Source organism: Engraulis encrasicolus, chromosome 12, assembly GCF_034702125.1.
Source record: "Engraulis encrasicolus isolate BLACKSEA-1 chromosome 12, IST_EnEncr_1.0, whole genome shotgun sequence".
Classification (NCBI taxonomy): Eukaryota; Metazoa; Chordata; class Actinopteri; order Clupeiformes; family Engraulidae; genus Engraulis; species Engraulis encrasicolus.
In genome coordinates, this window is record NC_085868.1 from 7,986,535 (window position 1) to 8,006,534 (window position 20,000).

The following is a 20,000-nucleotide window of genomic DNA, read 5'->3' on the forward strand; positions in this document are numbered from 1 at the left end:
TGCACATGAAAGGTATTTTGATCTTGACCTTACCTGTGAGTGCTTGTCTCACCTGTGCAGGTGAGAAGCCATACAAGTGCACGTGGGACGGCTGCACGTGGAAGTTTGCCCGCTCGGACGAGTTGACGCGCCACTACCGCAAGCACACGGGCGTCAAGCCCTTCAAATGCGGCGACTGCGACCGCTCCTTCTCCCGCTCGGACCACCTGGCCCTGCACCGCCGACGCCACGCCCTCATCTGAGCCAACAAACTCAGCCCCATTGGTCAAACAGGAGTGACGGACAGACAGACTGACCAATCACATGCAATGAAATAAAGTTGAGGTGATGCGGAGTGAAATGAGCAGAGCTGGTTCTCTGCACGTTGGTGAGGATCCAGGGATGCGGAGGAGACATTATGGCAATGCTGCCCCCTTGAGGACAACCAGAGCCACTGCAGTCAAAAGGGATGGACAGCCAAGGAGAGAGTTGAGATGGAAACATGGAAATAGGCAGAAAGGAATACAAAAGATCTTTTGTGAAACATGGTGACTTTCTTCGCCTAGTCACCCCGCCAGCAACAAACATCTAAAACACATTTATTTCCTGCGTATTTGGACCATGGATATTTCAAAACAAGACCTTTTTTTCTTTGGAATGTTATTAACATGGACATTTCTCAACAAAGCATTTTGTTTCTGTTCCTTGGGGATGTCATACCATATGCATTTCAAGGGAGCACATGTACACATGTTGTTTTGTCTGTGTTCTGTTGACTGTTTTGTTCTGGTGATCGTCACTTTAAAAAAATGTGTTTTATGTATCTTGTTTTACACAGCTTATGAGAGAGAGGGAGAGACTGAAACAAAGAAGGGATAGGAATGGAGAGAGGCAGAGAGCGAGAGAGAGAGCAGTCTGGCAGGGTAAAGGGAGAGAGCTGTTGTTAAAATCGTGCATGTCTTTTATGTAAATACCACAATGTGACACCTGAACCCAAGTCCACATTTCTTTACATCTTTTTTGTTCCTGTGGAGAGATTTTTGCTCTTATTAGCGACAAGCAAGTCGCCATGTCTTGGCAACGTTAAGGCAACGTTAGCACAATGTTAAATAAAATTAACATCAGATGTCCCTGACATTTTAAAGATGTGCAATACAAGCTCCGGGATAAAGTTAGTAGTAGTACAGTATACCATCAATTTCTTCAATCTGATGTCAGTGGTCCAGCACTTTGAGCACCCAGAGCCCTTTCCTGAAACATACCGTCATCACCACCCATGTTGTGTTTTTATTCTATCGTATTTGAGTATATAAATCGTATTTTAATCCTTTGACTTTGTATTATAAAGTTGTTTTGTTTTCTATTGCTAAGACATTCCAGGGTTGCGGCCGAGGCAAGGGTAAAAAAAAGTGTGTGTGTGTGTGTGTGTGTGTGTGTGTGTGTGTGTGTGTGTGTGTGTGTGTGTGTGTGTGTGTGTGTGTGTGTGTGTGTGTGTGTGTGGAGAGAAAGAAAGAAGATGTGTTTGCACAGTTCCGACAGCAGGAGCACAGCGAGACCCACAGTGACAAAAGGAGGGAGTGGGGGGGTCATCTGTCCTGGTGGTTGCTGTGTGGCACAATGATGATTTGCCAAATTGACCCCCTCACCTCGTGTAGAGACTATCTATACCACATATCATAATCTATGGTCAGGCCACATAAACGACCGTAACCAGTGTTATTCCCGGCTCTTGAAAGAGCCGTTTCATGGCAAGCTGGGGGGGGGTCAAAACTTCCAAATGAATTGAAAGTTTCCTGAGGTTTTGCTGCTCTCAGGCTTAGAGATTGTGATCTCGTCTGGTCGGAGGAGGATGGCGTAACAATATGGCCACCATACCGCTCTGAGCCTCTTCCCAGTATAACTTAAACCAGCCACACATGTCTCTGCTGGCATGTGTCTCTAATAACATGGATTGAAGCCATTACCAGACCCCTGTATAGCAATACAGGCTACCAATAGACTTACAATACATTTATTTAACCAATTTTTATTCAGCCACCCCCAACATTGACCTAAAAAGTGGATTTTCATTGTTCGAGAGCACAAGCCAGTCAATATTTAACAAAATAATATTCTGAACCAATCAGCAGCCATGATTTTTTCCCTAGTGGTTGTCGTGTGTTTGCACTGGCATTGCAACCCACACACAGACACACCTATGTTAATTCTTATTTTTATTTTAATGTTAGAAATTTTACGAAAAATAATTAAGTTGCCCCAGTGGTGCTGTGTTTATTTTAAATATAGATGATTGGGTTTACCTTTGCACCTAGGGGTTTGTTGGGCAGAGGTAGTTCCGACAGTTTGGGGTCAGAAAGTATCAAGTCCTGCCACACATTTGTTCCTGTCCAGCGAAACAGCTGAATGATAGATTTTGAGGAGATCATTAGTGAAATCACCAGTGTTGAGGAGACAGTCAAAAGGAATACATGCAGGGCTCTAAATCAACACCCGCCAACCGGCCAAATGCTGGTGAACACCCAGTTAGGGTAGTGAAAAAAATGTAAAAGCCTGAATATATGGCAGGACGTTTTTATTTTCTCACTCCTGTCTGCCCGCCTCTGTGGGTTTGGGGACGTTTTGGAGGACGTTTTGAAGGAAGCCGTTCCCAGGAGCCCCTGCTGTGTGCACACCCATTCATTTTAGCAGAGGGCTGTATATTTTACAAGAGTTACTCAAAAGTTATTATTATTATTATTATGATATGCGTTTGTTGGTTTTATTTGTCTGTATGTTTTTGTTCTTGAGCGTTTTAAAGTAAATGCACAGTGATGAGCAGTTTTTGTACGTTCTTTTCCCCCGATAATTGTGATGTATTACAGTCCATAGTATTTTACAGAAGCCCAGCTTTCTGAAAGTATAAGTATATGAAAATATCTAATTAAATCTTCAAAGTATTTCATTCTTTTATCTTTTTACTGTTTCCTCTTTCGATGGTGTACAATGATTCATTATAATGTTTTCTAATAATAAGGTTGGTTTTGAAGTTTGAATGGAATTTATACATAATGAAAATGTCTGATATTAATTCTAATGGAGGCATGTTAGTCAATAAAAAAGAGCCGGTTTTGTAAGTTACACCTCGTCTGCTTTCTGACTTGTCTGTGAGTTTGACTGCTGATTGGGGGTAAAACAGGGGTGAAAGTTCAACTATGTTGAAGTCATACTGGCTAGCTGAAAGTAGCCTATCGTAAATGTGATTAAAATGTGAATTAAAAATAGGATAGAATGAAAAATTATGGAATGAACAGTTTGAGGAGAGGGTGATAAATAATTTTCAGCTCTGTCGCCACCTCTTTTCATTGTCAACAAAATATAAATGTTGAATTTTCGATCGGTCAGTGTACTGTAACTAAGACACTGACTACAACAATAGCCGGGTATTTTGATAAACATTCATAGCATACCATACCATCGGGGAGTAAATATACTATCCAGAGTTGTCATAAATACGTGAAGCCTGTGTGCGGCAAGGAAAAAGCCATTGAAATCTCTGTTTTTCTGTTTACATGTATATACTGAGTTTTCAAAAATCTCCACTTTTGAAGGATTTTTTTTTTATATTTATTTTTCAGAGGGAAAATGGGCAAAAGGGTTTGTATGTAAACGAATGCCACAAATAAAGGGAAAGGTCTTTGTTTTTGATAATACCCAGGTATGTGTAAACAAACAGCGTGTAATTTTCCAACATCTACTCTCGATACACATGTGACATGTTGACATGGGCATGGTGGCGTTCTGTTTTGATATGCTATACATTCTGTCACATTCCACAGTGCTGTATGGCTGATGGGGTGAAGTGGGGGATGTTATACACAATGACCTTTGAACCTAGAGAGCCCCTGCCGTAAAGAATGACTACCAGTCTTAACACGCCCCTTGGGAATCTCCCCAACCAGGGAAGCCGACAGGGGGCAAAGCCAGGCGCGGAGTGGCCATCGGGAGATCGGGGACTTGTCCCGGTGGGCCGCGGCCGCGAAATATATTACAACGGCCTTATCATGTTCTCAGCCGGCCCTAAAGTGTTTGGCCGCAGTATATTTTCAGCTGGCCTTAAAGTGTTTCAGTGTCAAAGCTAATGTGAACGAGCTATATATCATTTCTTGTTTGAAAAGAGATTGACTCAAGAGTATATATACCGTTTACCCGACCGCAATACCTCAGTGACGGTGTCAAACAGTAAATTGGCCACACCCCTTCTCTACTGATAATGTTCATACACCGTAGATCGCGGAAGTTTACTAGATCTTAGTAACATAGTTTCGTTTTCAGTATTTCAAGAACCTGTGATATTTAGATTGGTTACCAAGGAACGGAAATATTAGTCAGTTGTGATTTATTTTCCGATTTCCACATGACTGTTACAGTTTACAGTCTGCCACTCCAGATTCACTTGTTCTGTGGTTATTGACTTGGGTTACGAACATACTCCACCAAGTGGTAAGGAAGTGAACTGCAGCTAAGCAGGAAAACACGTTGTACATGTTTTGATGGCATTGGTTTGTTAGAACTAGAGGTATATCTCCTTACAGTCGAAATAATGGTAGGCCTATATCATACATATATTTATATATGGCACATTTAGGATGTAGCCTATGTAATGTCTGAAGAAATGGAACAAAATAATTACCACACAAGATTCTGATGTGAGCAGTGCTGGGTGTGTAGCCTAAACTGTGGATTAAAATGTAATTGCAAGAAACAAAGACATTTGCTGCGACGAAGACAGCGTTTTAAGGTAGGCCTACACCGTTTGGTTATACATTTTGTTGACTTATAGTTGTGCTTTGAAGTAGCTAGGTTTGGCTTATTTGCTGCATGGTGGGTTTATTGCACAATGTAGACAGACTTTTTGTAAGCTATAGGCTACTATACTATATTTTGTGAGCCTACTCTTCTAAAAATCCCCATACTCAAAACTTTGTGCCCATGCTCATCCGTCTTCCTTAAACGATATTTCAATTTCAAACTGTCAAAATGATAGTGGAGTGCACATTTGCATGGAACAGTAGTGTGATGTAGCCTAACTAGGGTTGCCAACTGTCAATGAAAAAAATACGGGACACTTCATCGTGCCGGGGGTCTGGGGGTCGTCCCCCAGAAAATTTTGCATTTCTTAGATGTAATTTCCTGCATTCTAACGTCCCGTGTCCCGTTTCAGTTCAATACGGAACCCGTACTTTTATCTCTAAATACAGGACGATTCCGTATTTCAAGGGACGGTTGGCAACCCTAAGCCTAACCTAGTAGGCCTATGAAAGCTTTGGACTGTGATGATGGCTCCAGTGGTGTAGTCTACTTTTTGAAGTGGGTATACTGTATATTTGAGCATTTTTTATGTGTACTGTATATATTTGTGCTATTGTAAATAATGGATCAATCCATTTTAAGTGGGTATACTGCAATCCCTGACATTTTGAAATGGGTGCGTATACCTGCGTTTTACATAGACTAAACCACTGGCTGTGCATTTCATCAAGGTGTAGGCTACATTCTCCAATTCAGGTTGATATTTTGACTACACTAATGTTCACATGTAGTACGACTGCAGATTTCGTGGCTTTTGTCTTTTTGGTTAGGAAACCATGTTGTTCGCTTTGTTTTTTTGTTTTGTTTTTTTTTTTAAAGAGGGCCGCCGAGGGGAAAATTCTCCCGGTGGGAAAAGGTGGGCCACTCCGCCCCTGGGCAAAGGGGTCAGGTCAGGTGTCCCCAGCCCAGGGAGAGGATGGGGAGAATTGGGTCCTCATTATTTAGTGGGGGGACATTTCAGAGGGCTTGGCCCTGGGCCTGGCCAAAGCTGTCAGGGGCCCTGCTACTGACACACATGAGCCTGCCTGTGGCAGCAGTGCTGAATCACTCCTGAGTGACCCTGCTTAGAGACTATAGGGTACAGCTTACCACATATAACCAGCCAACCAACATAAGTAATGCTTTTACCCAGAGTAGGGAAGATAATAGCCAGGCTATAAGACTGTCTAATAGACTCTAGTAATGACATTGGGGTTGAAAAACGGATATCGAGGTGGTGCTCATGATATGAAAAAAGGAAGTACGCGAGACAAAAACAAATGTTGTGACAGATTGTACTAGACGATTTCAACTATGAACGCAACTGATGAGTATGAGTCAGCGTTCACAAATAGTACTCTTACTCCCTCTGGTGGCCACTTTGAAAGTTATGCCTACAGAGGATTTAATCAGGACTAATGAACAATTTTACTGAATCTACCAAACATTTAAACTAATTATTACTTCATGTACCTGACTTCCATCACAATTATTCAGATCTTGCAGACCTCCATAAAGGACTTATTTGATCTTGTTTACGCCAACTGTTGCTTTGATACAACAGAAACATTTGTTTGGCATGGGGTACAAGATATTACGAGGAAGACCACTAACATGAATAAAGAGACACGGGTCATGAATGAACAACAGTACAAAATGTATTTACATATTCTTAAGTCATACAAAAAAGGCAAAGACTTCGGTCTATAACTGGAATTGAACAGTAAAAACTGATTGATGTTAAAAGGTACCTGTAAATCATGCAGTATCTAAAAACGGGTACTGAACATAAACTGGTGTGATATACGTGTGACCTGATCATAAATCAAGCCTAACCCTTTCAACACAAGGTAAAACTGCTTTCTGGTCCTTTAAAAACGACTGGCTGACCTCTACCCCTTCCCAGTAATGTACGTGTAAACAGAAAACAGGCATGTAGCTATGCCACACAAATCTATACGATTAACAGATCACATTAACTGGTCACAACCTTCAGAACACTGAAATAGAACATTTAAACTTGAACATACAATATATTTACACACACACACACACACACAAACACACAAACACACATACAGACTAGGGGTGGTACGGTTCACAAAAGTCACGATTCGGTCCATATCACGGTTTCAAGATCACGGTTTTCGGTTTTGTACGGTTCTGTTTATTTTTTTTTTAATTATTATTTTTTAAGTAAAATGTATTATTCACCGTAAATGTCTAAAATAGAAATTAGAATGAAAATGTAAGCTTATCATGGGTATGTTGAATTTGACTTAATTTAACCTAACAAGGTGAAGTTACTGAAAGAGAAAATATATCCTATCAATGATTTTAACATGCTTCCATTTATTTCACAAAAAGGGAGAACTAAGTCATAACATTTAAGGTGACAAATATTCAAAAATTACATACTATAACACATTTGACGTGTAAAAATAAAACAGCTACACTCCTGTAGGCAATGAGACCATTAGGTCAGTGCAGTATGACTATTTTGGTTAATGACACACTGAGAACGAATTGGACTTTTATTTTGATACCGCTTTCTGCGAGTTTTGCGCTTAGGATGAATCAGTTGCTTCCTATCATGAAACTGCCGGCCGTGAGAAGCATAGAAGTAAAATCAGAAGTCAAATTCAATTTCAAGTGAACAAGTGATAGGGTTAAGTTATGTTAAAATGTGAAAGTTAAGGTAACAAATAATTTAAAAAGATCGTTTTTTAGAAGTGTATTCACAAGAATGTTTCACAAAACTCCTGTGAATCTGAGCCTGTTAAAACAGTCATTTTATTTTGGTTATAGTGTTAAACATCAATGTTAACTAGGCAACATTACAAAGTCCCCCTCATTCCATCAGAGTTTAACTGGCTACATGTAATTAGGCCTACAGTTAAGGACAGCGCAGTGAATCTGATGGATATGTTCATATCTGGCATTATGCCGTCCGGAATCCCCACCCAATGCCACGTGGATATAACCTACACTAGGCTACTGTAACGTAAGTCTACTTTGTTCTGCTAATCTGTCATTTTTTGTAAATTCATGTTCATTTAATTTAAATTGGTCAGAATAAAGGCTGGGGGCAGTCACTTGCGCTAACGTGGAGAGAGGGGGGAGAGGGAGGCGCTCCTGACCGACCTGCGCTTGCTCGTAGGCTACTGTAGCCTAGTCAGCTGGTGCATGCTGTTACATTATGCCTTTCAGTTGGCTGATAGAAATCAGTCTTTCCACACTCAATATCCTACGTAGTCTTTGTGTTTTATGCTTGTAAAAGTAGTAGGATTTTAATTGCCTCGTCCGCCGGTGGTCACTCTCTCTTTTTTTTTTTGGAAACCGTGGGCACCGTGCGGTTGCGCGCTACCCCGTTCCGTGACATGCAAACCGTACGATTTCGGTTTGCGACACAAACCGTACCATGCCTAATGCACATACATACACACACACACACACACACACACACACACACACACACACACACACACACACACACACACACACACACAAACACACACACACACACACACACACACACACACACACACACACACACACAGCGCTCTACTAATGGTGTGTTCCTTCATGTGTCACCTTCCTAGCGTTTGGCATCGTCTTCTAGAAGAAATCGTCCTCGGGAACATCCCAATCCTGATACTGAAACTTCCGTGGCCTAACAAAAGACAAAAGTACAAGTATAGGTATCAGAAGTACAACACATTGTAGGCCGATGGAATTAACTACCGTATGCATGTATTACAGTGATCTTTGGTCAAGGGCTTCAATCAGAACTTATTGCACCCTTTATAATTTATCTTGGTCTCTAATCAGGAAAACAACTCTATTTCCATGGTATGCAAACACTCTGGCTTTGCACAGAAAACCCTTATCTAATACACACAGGCTTGACTGAGGCAATAATGTGCAGTGGCCAAGTCCACGCTGAACATTACATTTAAAAACATTTTCAAAATGACAAACAAAAGACAAAACAAAACATCTACAAAACATAGTATCATTCCAGCATCACTTAAATATCACTTTTCGACTCATTGACTAGCAGCAATATTTGAGCATTAGGCATCTAAAACCTCAGCTGCAGCCAAAACTACACCCTCACAGCAACATGACTGATGGTTAGGTTTAGGGTCTGTGTAAGCGACCGCGTAAACATGACATGCGACGGGTATGCTCTCTGCATCCAACCTTGCCACTTGGTCAAATGGCTTTGAAAAATCATGCCAAGGGCTCTGGTACATATTTGAAAATCTTGGTTGCCACCAGTAACAAACCGTTACGAAAGAAAAGTGTTGTATCGATACTCTGTATTGGAAAGTACAGGGCCAATACCAAGTGGATCATTCACATTGCAGTGATTGAATGAACATATCGGACATTATTTGCCGATGGCTGCCGCATTCCAATCCGGACAGTGTGTTCATGTTTTTTCATTCTTTCTTTAAATTATTGAAAAATTTAAATAAAGTTCAAAAACAGAAAAAAGACAGCACTGGTTATGAGACTGTGCTGTTGTACGCTACTTACCTGTAGCCCTGAGGCCTCCTCTCGGGTCCTGATCTGCCCCAACCATGATGACGGTCCTCTCCTCCATAGGTACCTGGTACACAGAGGAAATCGTTTTTTTCTTTCTTACTTATTTTATGCATTATTTAATACTTTTCTGTTTTGCCATTAAGATAACACATTCACACAATGTATTCATGTGAAGTTGATAGGTTTTGTATTCTACAATGAACTTAAGGAATGTATTTATATATTTATTTGGTAACCATTTTTCTCTGTGTGGGGGGGATACCATTCCTCTGAAGTAAGAAATATTGTAAGCTTGCGAGCCTATTTATCAGTCAGTTATTTCTGACTGCTAACATGCTCAGGGTAATAGCTCGTCATAAAATCTAGGTCAAAGAACTTTTTTTTTGAGATTTTTTTTTGCCAGCCTGCACTTTTTAATGTTTTTTGTTTGTTTTTGCTCACCTAACTACAACATAAATAGCTACCTAACTTACAGAACTAATGAGTATGGTGTAATTGACTTGCTGCAGCGAAAAAATAATTTTGCCAACAGAGCATCCATGGTTTCGAAACCAAGTAGAACATGTGCCAATTACAAATAGCAATGCATTTTTTGTATAAAGCAATGGCTTAATGCACATGAGACCTAGTATGAATGTCAATAACAGTACAAGTGAAAAGAGATAATGTCATTTTTTTCTTAGTCGTGAGGTGGTGCTTTTAAGATACATGCCATGGACACACACACACACACACACACACACACACACACACACACACACACACACACACACACACACACACACACACACACACACACACACACACACACACGAACACAAGCCCCTCACGGGCCCAAAACTTTGGTGCTGAGCGGACAGTTTGCTCAGATCATATCGAGGACAAAATCTGTGTCGAGCACACATGTGCAATCCTAAACATAGCAAGAGCCTGTGTTGGTATAATTATATACTTTGGGCTTTACAATTTTCTTCTTTTTTTAAAAAAAAAACATTGCCCACGTTTAGTCACGACAAGCACTTTTCCAATGCTGCATCTCGACCCAGATACAGGCTGCAAAGGGGACTCAGGTCAAATCCCAACTACACTTTCAGGCCCACTCAATTTCTTCACTAACGTTGTCCTTCCACCAAAGAAATGTCCAAATATGTCACATATTGAAGCACAGGATACACTACTTTACATAAATGCGAAATTGAGTCGCCAGTCTTTTTTATATACCGTATATATATTTTGGGGATTTTTATACATTTATTTCTGACAGGACAGTGGAGGAGAGAAAGGAAATGAGTGGGGGGAGAGAGATGGGGAAGGATTGGCAAATTAATCAAGCTGGAATCGAACCCGGTCACCAGCGTAGTAACCCAGTGCCCTACTGTTAGGCCACAGCAGGGCCTTAAGTCACCAGTCTTGATGGGAGCCACAACTTTCTGTTGTCATATCAGTCTGTTTTAAGCTTCAAGTCTGTCTTCCTCTGTCTAGTGTTAGCCGTTGTATGCCCCTACAACCAAAGTTGACAGCCTTGTAGACAGCCCCTTGAACATCTATTTTGAATAACAATGTGTATTATTAATTCCATTTAATTTACAAAGATAGTTTTCTCAGCTCGACCACAATCTCCATTGTCTTCAGGTATATGGCACCTCTGGTCTCGTAAGTGTGGTCTTGCAGTGCTCCTCTCCTTTCATTCTTGCTGATACTCACACAAAACGGTTGACACACATTTCTCCACTTGTTCTACTCTTCTTGCAAAAACTTCTCACAATTTTTTTCCCCAGACACTCTCAAAAAACACTTCTTCCACCCTCTTCATTTCTGGAGTCAATACTAACACACAAAAAAATCTTTCAAAAAAACTGCATGAATCTATACCACATAATGTAACACACATACTCAAGCAGTACATAAATTAACCCCAGAAAAGGACAAATGGAGACCTTACCGTCGTAGTTGAAGAATTGATGACCAGCCTGGTGGAACCCTCCCATACTATCAGATGGACCGCCCCCTACTGACAGGATTCATTCAGGACAACAATTTGGAACCCAGGTAAGCAGCTCTTGTCAACCATTGCATTCCCCAAAACCCACAAAAATATGTCAGCTCTATACTATATTACACACATACTACAACACTAGCACACAGTTGTCAAAGTGGTTAAAAGACTGAAAATGTCTATGTACTGTATTATCATCAATTCCTTTATCAACACCACCACTCCAATAATGCAAATAATAGTAATAAAAATAATCATAATCATCACCATCATCACCACCATTATTATTGAGTTGTGTATACCGTGTTCTGGTGGATGCGGTCCTGGGGGCGGGGCGTGCTCCATGGGTGGGTGGGGCCTCTTGGGGTCCATGAGGTAGTTGTTGAAGAAGACGACCTCTCTCCACACCTCATCCTGCTGCTCAGGGTGACGCAACGCCACATGCTTACGCACAAAGTCAGCACCCTACAGATACCCAGAGTTGATAAAGTGATATGAGTGACAGGTGAAACAGCCAATTGTCTTATAGAGCATCAATCATGTTACAGATGATGCCGCAAAGTGACCAATTACCTTACAGATCACACTGAACATCAGATGGTGAAAGACAGCTTCAAAATGCATACTACGTGTTGATTTATTCTACACGTGTCTTTTCACCTCGTGTCCACACACATAAAGTACTTACAAATAAGTCCACACACGCACGCAAGCATACGCACGCACACAGCTACCTTAAACTTCTTGTCACAGAGTCTGCATTGCCACTTGTCGGTGGCCAGCTCACGTGTGTTGGCCCTGAGGAACTTGTCCAGTTCCTGCTGGGGCTCCTTGCGTCCCATCCTCTCCGCCTCTTCCTCCCCAAGGGTGGCCTTCACACCCAGCACATGGCTCAACCTAGACCCAAACCACCTCTGCCACTCCACAACTGGAGCGAGAGAGAGAGAGAGAGAGAGAGAGAGAGAGAGAGAGAGAGAGAGAGAGAGAGAGAGAGAGAGAGAGCGCGAGAGAGAGAGAGAGAGAGAGTACATGTTCAGTACTGCATATTATATTATATTATATTATATTATATTATATTATATTATATTATATTCGACAGGTTTGTAGCCTTACTTTGCTGTGCGGGCACCCTATTGGGTGGCAGCGGTCCCCGTGCATGGATGGTGCCACAGCAGCTGGGCATCTGGCTTTCAAAGGGGTGATGGCACGCAGCATAGAAATCCACCGAGTGGACGATACGCAGGTACAGGATCAGGCGGTCCAGCACCTGAGAACAGGAGATACACAGACACAGGTAGGTAGACACACAAAGGGGTAACACCACTGCCCAAGACAGGAAAGCCCTCCAGCGAGCAATCAAGTCTATTCAACGGATAACAACACCTGAACTACCCAACATCCATAATTTTTTACAACAAATAGTGTTTAAGTAACCTGCTTTTTTAAGGCAAATACTTTTAAAACTTTCTTTAACTTCTACCATTTTCTTTCTGAGCAGACAATTTGAAAAAAAAAAACCCTCCCGCACACTGACCATTTCGCTGTACTCTTTAATACACAATGTTTCGGCCCTAGACCTTCATCAGGTAAACTCAAAAGGTGGGATTTTTTAAAATTGTCTGCTGAGTGACCCATGGGGCATCTCCGACGCACCTGTCAGCTGAGGTGTGCGAAAAAATACAAGTTTAACGTTGGACTTTCTGAGCAAAAAAAAACTCTTTTAAAAAAACATTTTTTAATTGATGAGCACATGGCAATAAATGCCTTGTATCCTTTGTAAAGACACACACATACACACACTCAAACACACACACGCACACACACTCACAGATTAACGTACATGCATGCCCAAATAGTAAATAATGTCACAACAATTTCAACATCAGCCAAAAGACAGATGCGGCATTAGACACATCCCTCCATTTTCTCACCTTGACCAGTTTCTCATCCCTCTCCATGGTAACCTGAGCATGAGTGCTAGCTCCACCCACATGCCCTGTAAGCTCCTCCTCCTCAGCACTGGCCTCCTCCACCAGATGATGAGACACGTTCTTTAGGACGGGGTTCTAGAATTAGAATGAAGGAACAGAAAGAATTCCATGACATGCTCTTTAGGGGAGAGGAGGAATAGGAAGAGAGGACTCTTCCACCAGGTGATGAGGGAACTAAGGAAAAGAAGAAAAATATAGATTTTACAGGGTTTCTGCACATTTTGGATCACCAAATATAAGACTTTTTAAGACAAATATAAGACCTCTGATGATAAAATATAAGACCACCGCTCGAGGTGAGGCATTGCAATATTGCTAATGTTATTAGTTTGCATTGCTATAATGAAATGTAGGCCTAGTACATAATTATATATTATAAACAATATTATATGACTACTGTGCTTGTATAGTGTAGCCTAGGGTAAACACAGTGTAAGCAGTAGCAAGGTGTAACTGATCTGTAGGCCTACAGACACCATGCATGCATATGGTCAGTTAACTGACAACTGGCATTTAATTGAGGGTCCCACGCATGTTTTGACGGCCTATGGAAAAATCAGATGAATGTTCATCAAATGCCTTTAAATGTACACATTAAAAATGGCTCAACAATTAATCATTTCTGATGGATAAATAGTTGAATGCACTTTGCTATTAGGAGAGAAGGGTTAAATGTATGACTACTCTGAGTGCCGTTCCTCCTCCTCCAGCTCGCTTTATCAGAGACGGGTAGCAGAAGCAAGCGTTCTACTTTGAGCTTAGCCTGTCTGTAGTTTGTTGTTCTCTAGATGGGCGCAAGAAACAGCGCACAACTTGGAAGCGATTTCCAGCATGTCCATAACAAGCATTTAGCGCGTTTACCGTTGCCCATCTGGTTACCGATTTGGACATTACGCACCTCGCCAGATCATTGGCTTCGTACATATTGTTCTGTTACTCATCCGATATCCGATTCTGTTACTCATCCGATTTCGCGCTCACTTCCTCATGCTGCCATCATGTTAACGAAATCATTTTGCATTTGACAGAGGCATCAAATAGCCTGTCACGTATCTAGAGGCGATTTTGAAAGTGTAGGCTATTGTATGAAGGAACAATTATTTTCGAATACAGTCATAATGGACTTTATGAAATGAACCCTTTACATTTAGCAAACGCTTCTACCCAAACGCAAGGACATGGCTAACATGCTTACGATGGACAACATTTAACGACTGATAAGGCTATGCGTCCTCCCGACACAGTTAACAAGCTTCATATTCCGACGTTGCTTTGGATAGCAGCTAACCGTTTTATTTCTTGTCCTCAAGCCACATTACACTGAACGTGCATCTATCTACCCATCTCGATTCACGTTCATATTTTTTCGACCACTTTTTCGACTGTTTCTACTAGAACACACGTCCACAGGTCTGCGGCTGCCCCCGCTGTGTGGCCAGCGGGCTGCGCTGCGCCACAAACACAGATCAGTTTCATCTACTTTTCCGCATCTTGATGAGGGACGTATGCCGGTTAAATAGCGTCAAAAAATAGACCTTTTTTCTTACACTCAAGCTACCCAGATGAAATATAAGACCTCCCACGTAAATATAATACCACACTTCCAAAAATTGGCGAAATATAATGCTTTATAAGACCTTAAAAAACAAATATTAAAAGTAAGACTTTATAAGACTTTTTAAGGATCCGCGGAGACCCTGTTTTATTTGAAAAGAGGAAGATAAGAGATGTTCCTCAAGGAGGCAGCATTCTAGAGTTAGGAAGGAATGAGAAAGGAGGATCTTATTTCCTGGTTCTTTAGGGACGAGGTGGAACAAGAAAAGAGAAGAACTGCCCCCCGCCACCAGGTGACACACACTTTCTTTAGGAGAGACAGAAAAGGCTTGGGGATTTTTTTTTAGAAATGAAGAGGATGTGACATGTTCCTTAAGACAGGGATCAAGAATAAGAGAAGGGAGGAAGATGGAATTAGACTAAGGTTCCTTAGAGATGAGGTGGAACAAGGAGAGGAGCACTGGCCTCTTCAACAAGGTGATGAGACACATTCTTTAGGACAGGGTTCTAGAATTAGAAGGACAGAAAGGAAGACAGAATTAGATAAGGAACAAGAAGGTGGAGAGGGGTCGTTCTTTGGACAGGTTCCACATATTCTGTATGCTCCTTGCATATTGTTGAGTGTCTTCAATTAGTATGTGAATGTATGAAACAAAGAGAGTGTGCGTGTGTACCAGACCTTCTGGTCTGGGCACCAGAATGTCCACCTGAGATCTTGTGATCGTGTATGATCCTGGTTGAGTCGTGTGTGTGTGCGTGCACGTGTACAAGCGTGTGCATGCTTGTGCGTGCATGCGTGCATACCTTCTCATCTGGGCCCCAGAGTGTCCACCTGGTGTCCAGTGAGTGTATGATCTTGGCTGAGAGCCGGATGTGTTCCTGCAGTATTGTCCTGTGCTGGACGATACAGTTGGCCATGCGAACACGCCGATACAGCTCACGATGCACCAGGGGACGCAGGTAATACTCACACACCTACAGGTAAGACACACACACACACACACACACACACACACACACACACACACATGCACACAACGCACAAACACGCACAGGCACACACAAGCATGCACAAATCATATTCATTCAATGCGTGCATCCACAGACATGTACATGTATATTATCACACACACACACACACACACACACACACACACACACACACACACACACACACACACACACACACACACACACACACACACACATTGTACACAGGGCTCTAAATTAACACACGCCAACACGCCAAACACGGGTGAAAATTCATTTTGGCTAGTAGAAAAAAATACCTACCCGCCAATTTGGCTAGTAGCGCCGGAGTGCAGTAAATTATGAACGGTAAACCGGTGCTCTGACGAACGTCAGACGGTGAGATTTCCTACATTACCCATGGACACTAGCGTCACGACGTAGCCTCCCACCGTGGGCTTTCCAGTGCAGCGAGCAGCAACTCCATGCTGTGCACGCGCCAGGATTAAAAACATTTCAGACGTCCAGCCTTCTGTCAGCTACACTGCGCTCACACTATTCTGACACTCAGCTCTCCTCCTAAGCTCTCGTCGCTTTCGCTACAACCTTTTTTAACGTCACTACTGCTATTATTACTATATGAACCTTGCTGTAACAGGCTGCATTTTTGAAGCAGCGAGACCCTGACCGTTTCAATGACAGGACTAACGCAGAGCTACTTCTGTTCTGTAGGCTATGTTTTGTGCGAATGATGAGAATGTGGCGGGGGGTAGAGCAAGGTTCTGTGTGTTGGTGAATGCTATTAGTAGGCTAATTGTAACCGTAATAATAGTGACGTTAATAGCGACAAGGGCAGAGGAGGAGAGCTGACTGTCAGAGTAGTGTGACCGTAGCTGTCAGTTCAGTTGTCTTCTGAAATGTTCCGAGTCCTGGCGCAACTAAGTTGGAAAGCCCACGCCATCGGAAAGGAAAAAAAGCAGCCAACGACGAAGCTGTGGAAGTAACAAAGGAAGCGAAGATTCCCGAGATATTATTTACTTTTAGTTAAACTAGGCTTCTTGTCATTTTGTTGCGCTCCTCCTCTCTCCTCTCCTTTTCCTTTCATCTCTTCTCCTTCCTTGGGGTGTTCGTATGTGAGGTTTTGAAGTGTTTGGCTGTGTGCTTGTATGTTAAAGGTCTGTTATGTGTGTAGTTTTTGTTCAATTCCTCTGGAAACAGCTGAATCACATCACACAAGCCAATCAAATTGATTAGGCCTAAGTAATGAAAGTAAAAAATAAAGTTATAAAATAATGAAAAAATATATAGGCCTAGTATAATATGCTTATTATGTAGGCATAGCCTATAGTAGCCTATGCAGGCCTATAGTGTATCTGTGTTGTAGAAATAGTTGAACAAAATGACCATAATTTAAACAAATAAGTAACTAGCCTAATGCATAGTTTATTTTGGCGAGATAAAAAAAAATGGCTAGTTGAACTTCTGTTTGGCTGGTAAGAAAAAATGTCCACTAGCCAAATTGGCTGGTGGTGGAAAAAGTTAATTTAGAGCCCTGATTGTACACACACATAGTAAGAGCTGTAAATGAGGCATCCACAGATAAGAGGCTCTATTTGGAACTGATATTCAGACTCACTCTGGCGCCCTGTAACTCCAGACAGATCTTCTCCACGTTGGTCTGGTGGTCAAATGTCACCCAGCATCGCCTGAAGAACCTGAATAGGTTACAACAACCGCATTTCCATTTTGAGTGTGTTTTCTTACAGCGGTATACAGTTAAGTAGCGTAGATTATAGCTACTTCTGTTTTAGCAATTCTACAACACCCTACTGTGGGCTGGTGTAATAAAACAAAATGCTGATAAATCAAGCCGTGATAATTCAACTGGACTTGGAATTGGACACACGTCTAGTGTATTTGCTAAAACAGTGAAAAAAGTGAAATAGTAAAACTCTACATAGAGTAAATAATTAAGACTGGCATACAACAACCTCACCTGAACTCAGGACTAGGCTCTGAAAGACACACTCGCAGGAAGCCAGGGTACTTCCCACACAACTGAGGAAACACAACACAAGTCATTTCATTACATTACATTGCACTTAACTGACAGTTTTATCCAAAGCAACTTACATTTTACAGGGTATTGGTTACAATCCCTGGAGATATGTGGGCTTGGGTGCATTGCTCAAGGGGACTTCAGCCATATATGGAGGTGTAGGGATAAGATAGGGTGGGATTTGAACCTACAAACCTTTGACCTTAAGACCACCTCTCTAACCATTAGGCCACGGCTGCCCCACTCACGTAACACAAATTTCATCTGTAACACATATTACCCCACAACAGAAAGACTACCCCCTATTCATACATGGCAGCTGCAAGTGCTTCATCACATATTCACAACCATGTAGGCCAAGTTTACATGGGCAACAAAACAACCTTCATCACTGGTAGAAAAATGTACAGTTTACCCAATACGAACTTCAAATGTGCATTCACTATTTCCGCTGCGTTCGCTATTTCCCAGAAGTACTTCAGAAGTATTCACACAATGCATGCATAATAAGTAATAAACTTACAAGTTATAAAATAAGTAATTAATAATAAGTAATAAACTGATACGTTACAAAATTTAGGGAGTAGAACATTTAATAATAAATTGCTGAGCAGCTGTAGATTGCGTGGAGCTGAGCAACGCCAATTCAACTGCCCCACAGTGTATTTACTATGATAAGAATGTTGTGGAAAAATCATGTTAAGCCTATGATGTGACTTGGTGTTCAATGGGCAAATGCATGAGGGCGCACGCGAGCAGGTATGAGGGCACTGCGCCCTTGTTTCCCGGTTCAGAAAAAAAAAACATGCATACACACACATGAACAGCCACTCACATTCACTATGTCCTGCTTGCAGATAGTAGGGGGCAGGCTCCTTAAGAATAGAGACTGGGTCTTGTGGAGGGCTCGTGGGGGCAGTGGGCTGTTCCGCTGGGACTCTCTCTCCTCTTCTCCACTCTCTTGCTCCTCCTTTTCCTCCTCATCCCTTTTTCCCTCCACCTTCTTCTGCATTTTCTCCTCCTTTTTCTCCTCACGATCTCTCATTTTCTCTCCCTTCTCTGTGCTTTCTTCTCTTCTTTCCTCTCCCTTCATCTCAATTGCTGAATCTACTCTGTATTTTGCCTGATATAAGAAACATCAAATAACGTCAGTCAAACAAATGAAGAACAATATGACAACTTAAAGCACAAACCTGAGAAATACATGCAAGAGACACAGTACAGTAAATGTGAAGAAAGGTCATATGCTTTCAACGCACGCACGCACGCACGCACGCACGCACGCGCACACACACGCACACACACACACATGCACGGACACACCCTTGCCTACCCTGGGAGTAGCACTTCTGAGCTCTGGGCATCCTATAGCTTGGCTGACACCCCCATCTTGCTTTAGTGGCAGTGCCTGGCTCTCCCCTGAGTGCTGCCTCTCCTTCTCTTTACCCTTCCTCTTCTTCATCCTCTCCTCTTCCTCTACTCTAGAACTCTTTTCCTCTTCCTTCTCTAGTCTTTTAGTGGTGTGGCTGCTCAATTGTGGGGGGAGATCATCACAATTATTTATTTACTTATTATTTACAAACCATTATGTGTTAGTAACGCAATGGATTTATTCAAGCACTGTGAAAACCACTTATCAGTAAAAAACACAAATACATCAAATCAGTTTATGTTGTTGTCTGGGTCTTTGATGGGTCTTTGAATACGCAACTCGTTTGACAAGAAAACATAATCACGATTACAACTGAGTCTGACCTGGGTCATTTCCCAACTCTCTCTCCCCATCATTTCCTGTCCACCTCGTCAACTGTATAATCATAATAATATACGCAAAAAGACCACTGATATTGTTTTCAGGCCGACCAGAACGGTGCCCGCACCAGTTACATTCGGCACTAAAGGACCCCAGAATCTGAACTTTTCCGCATGTGACTGTGTTACCCGGATGAACCTGCTGACGTCCATATTCTCGTCACGGTTTGCAGGAAAAAAACAACCAAACCAACTTTCCGGTTCTTGAATGCTCAGATCTGCGGCGTGAACATTCCAGCTAAATCGAGAGTAGGTGCGG

At 42.0% G+C, this 20,000-nt stretch overlaps 2 protein-coding genes across 2 annotated transcripts in view; one reads left to right on the forward strand and one right to left on the reverse strand.

Annotated features, from left to right (window-relative positions):
• The window catches only part of klf12a (Kruppel like factor 12a), a 56,998-nt gene extending 53,902 nt beyond the window's left edge, over positions 1 to 3,096 (forward strand). The window contains exon 6 of the mRNA XM_063211568.1: positions 61 to 3,096. Within this exon, the coding sequence (XP_063067638.1) occupies positions 61 to 242 (182 nt within the window). The 3' untranslated portion in view covers positions 243 to 3,096. The remainder of the gene's footprint in view (positions 1 to 60) is intronic.
• Positions 3,097 to 8,299: 5,203 nt separating this feature from the next.
• The window catches only part of LOC134460268 (serrate RNA effector molecule homolog), an 18,417-nt gene continuing 6,716 nt past the window's right edge, over positions 8,300 to 20,000 (reverse strand). The window contains exons 8-19 of the mRNA XM_063212717.1: positions 19,263 to 19,458; positions 18,765 to 19,052; positions 17,867 to 17,928; positions 17,507 to 17,585; positions 15,706 to 15,876; positions 13,288 to 13,422; positions 12,470 to 12,623; positions 12,091 to 12,284; positions 11,659 to 11,821; positions 11,303 to 11,371; positions 9,352 to 9,424; positions 8,300 to 8,479 (exon numbers count right to left, since the gene is read on the reverse strand). Coding sequence (XP_063068787.1) covers positions 8,425 to 8,479; positions 9,352 to 9,424; positions 11,303 to 11,371; positions 11,659 to 11,821; positions 12,091 to 12,284; positions 12,470 to 12,623; positions 13,288 to 13,422; positions 15,706 to 15,876; positions 17,507 to 17,585; positions 17,867 to 17,928; positions 18,765 to 19,052; positions 19,263 to 19,458 — 1,639 coding nt within the window. The 3' untranslated portion in view covers positions 8,300 to 8,424. The remainder of the gene's footprint in view (positions 8,480 to 9,351; positions 9,425 to 11,302; positions 11,372 to 11,658; positions 11,822 to 12,090; positions 12,285 to 12,469; positions 12,624 to 13,287; positions 13,423 to 15,705; positions 15,877 to 17,506; positions 17,586 to 17,866; positions 17,929 to 18,764; positions 19,053 to 19,262; positions 19,459 to 20,000) is intronic.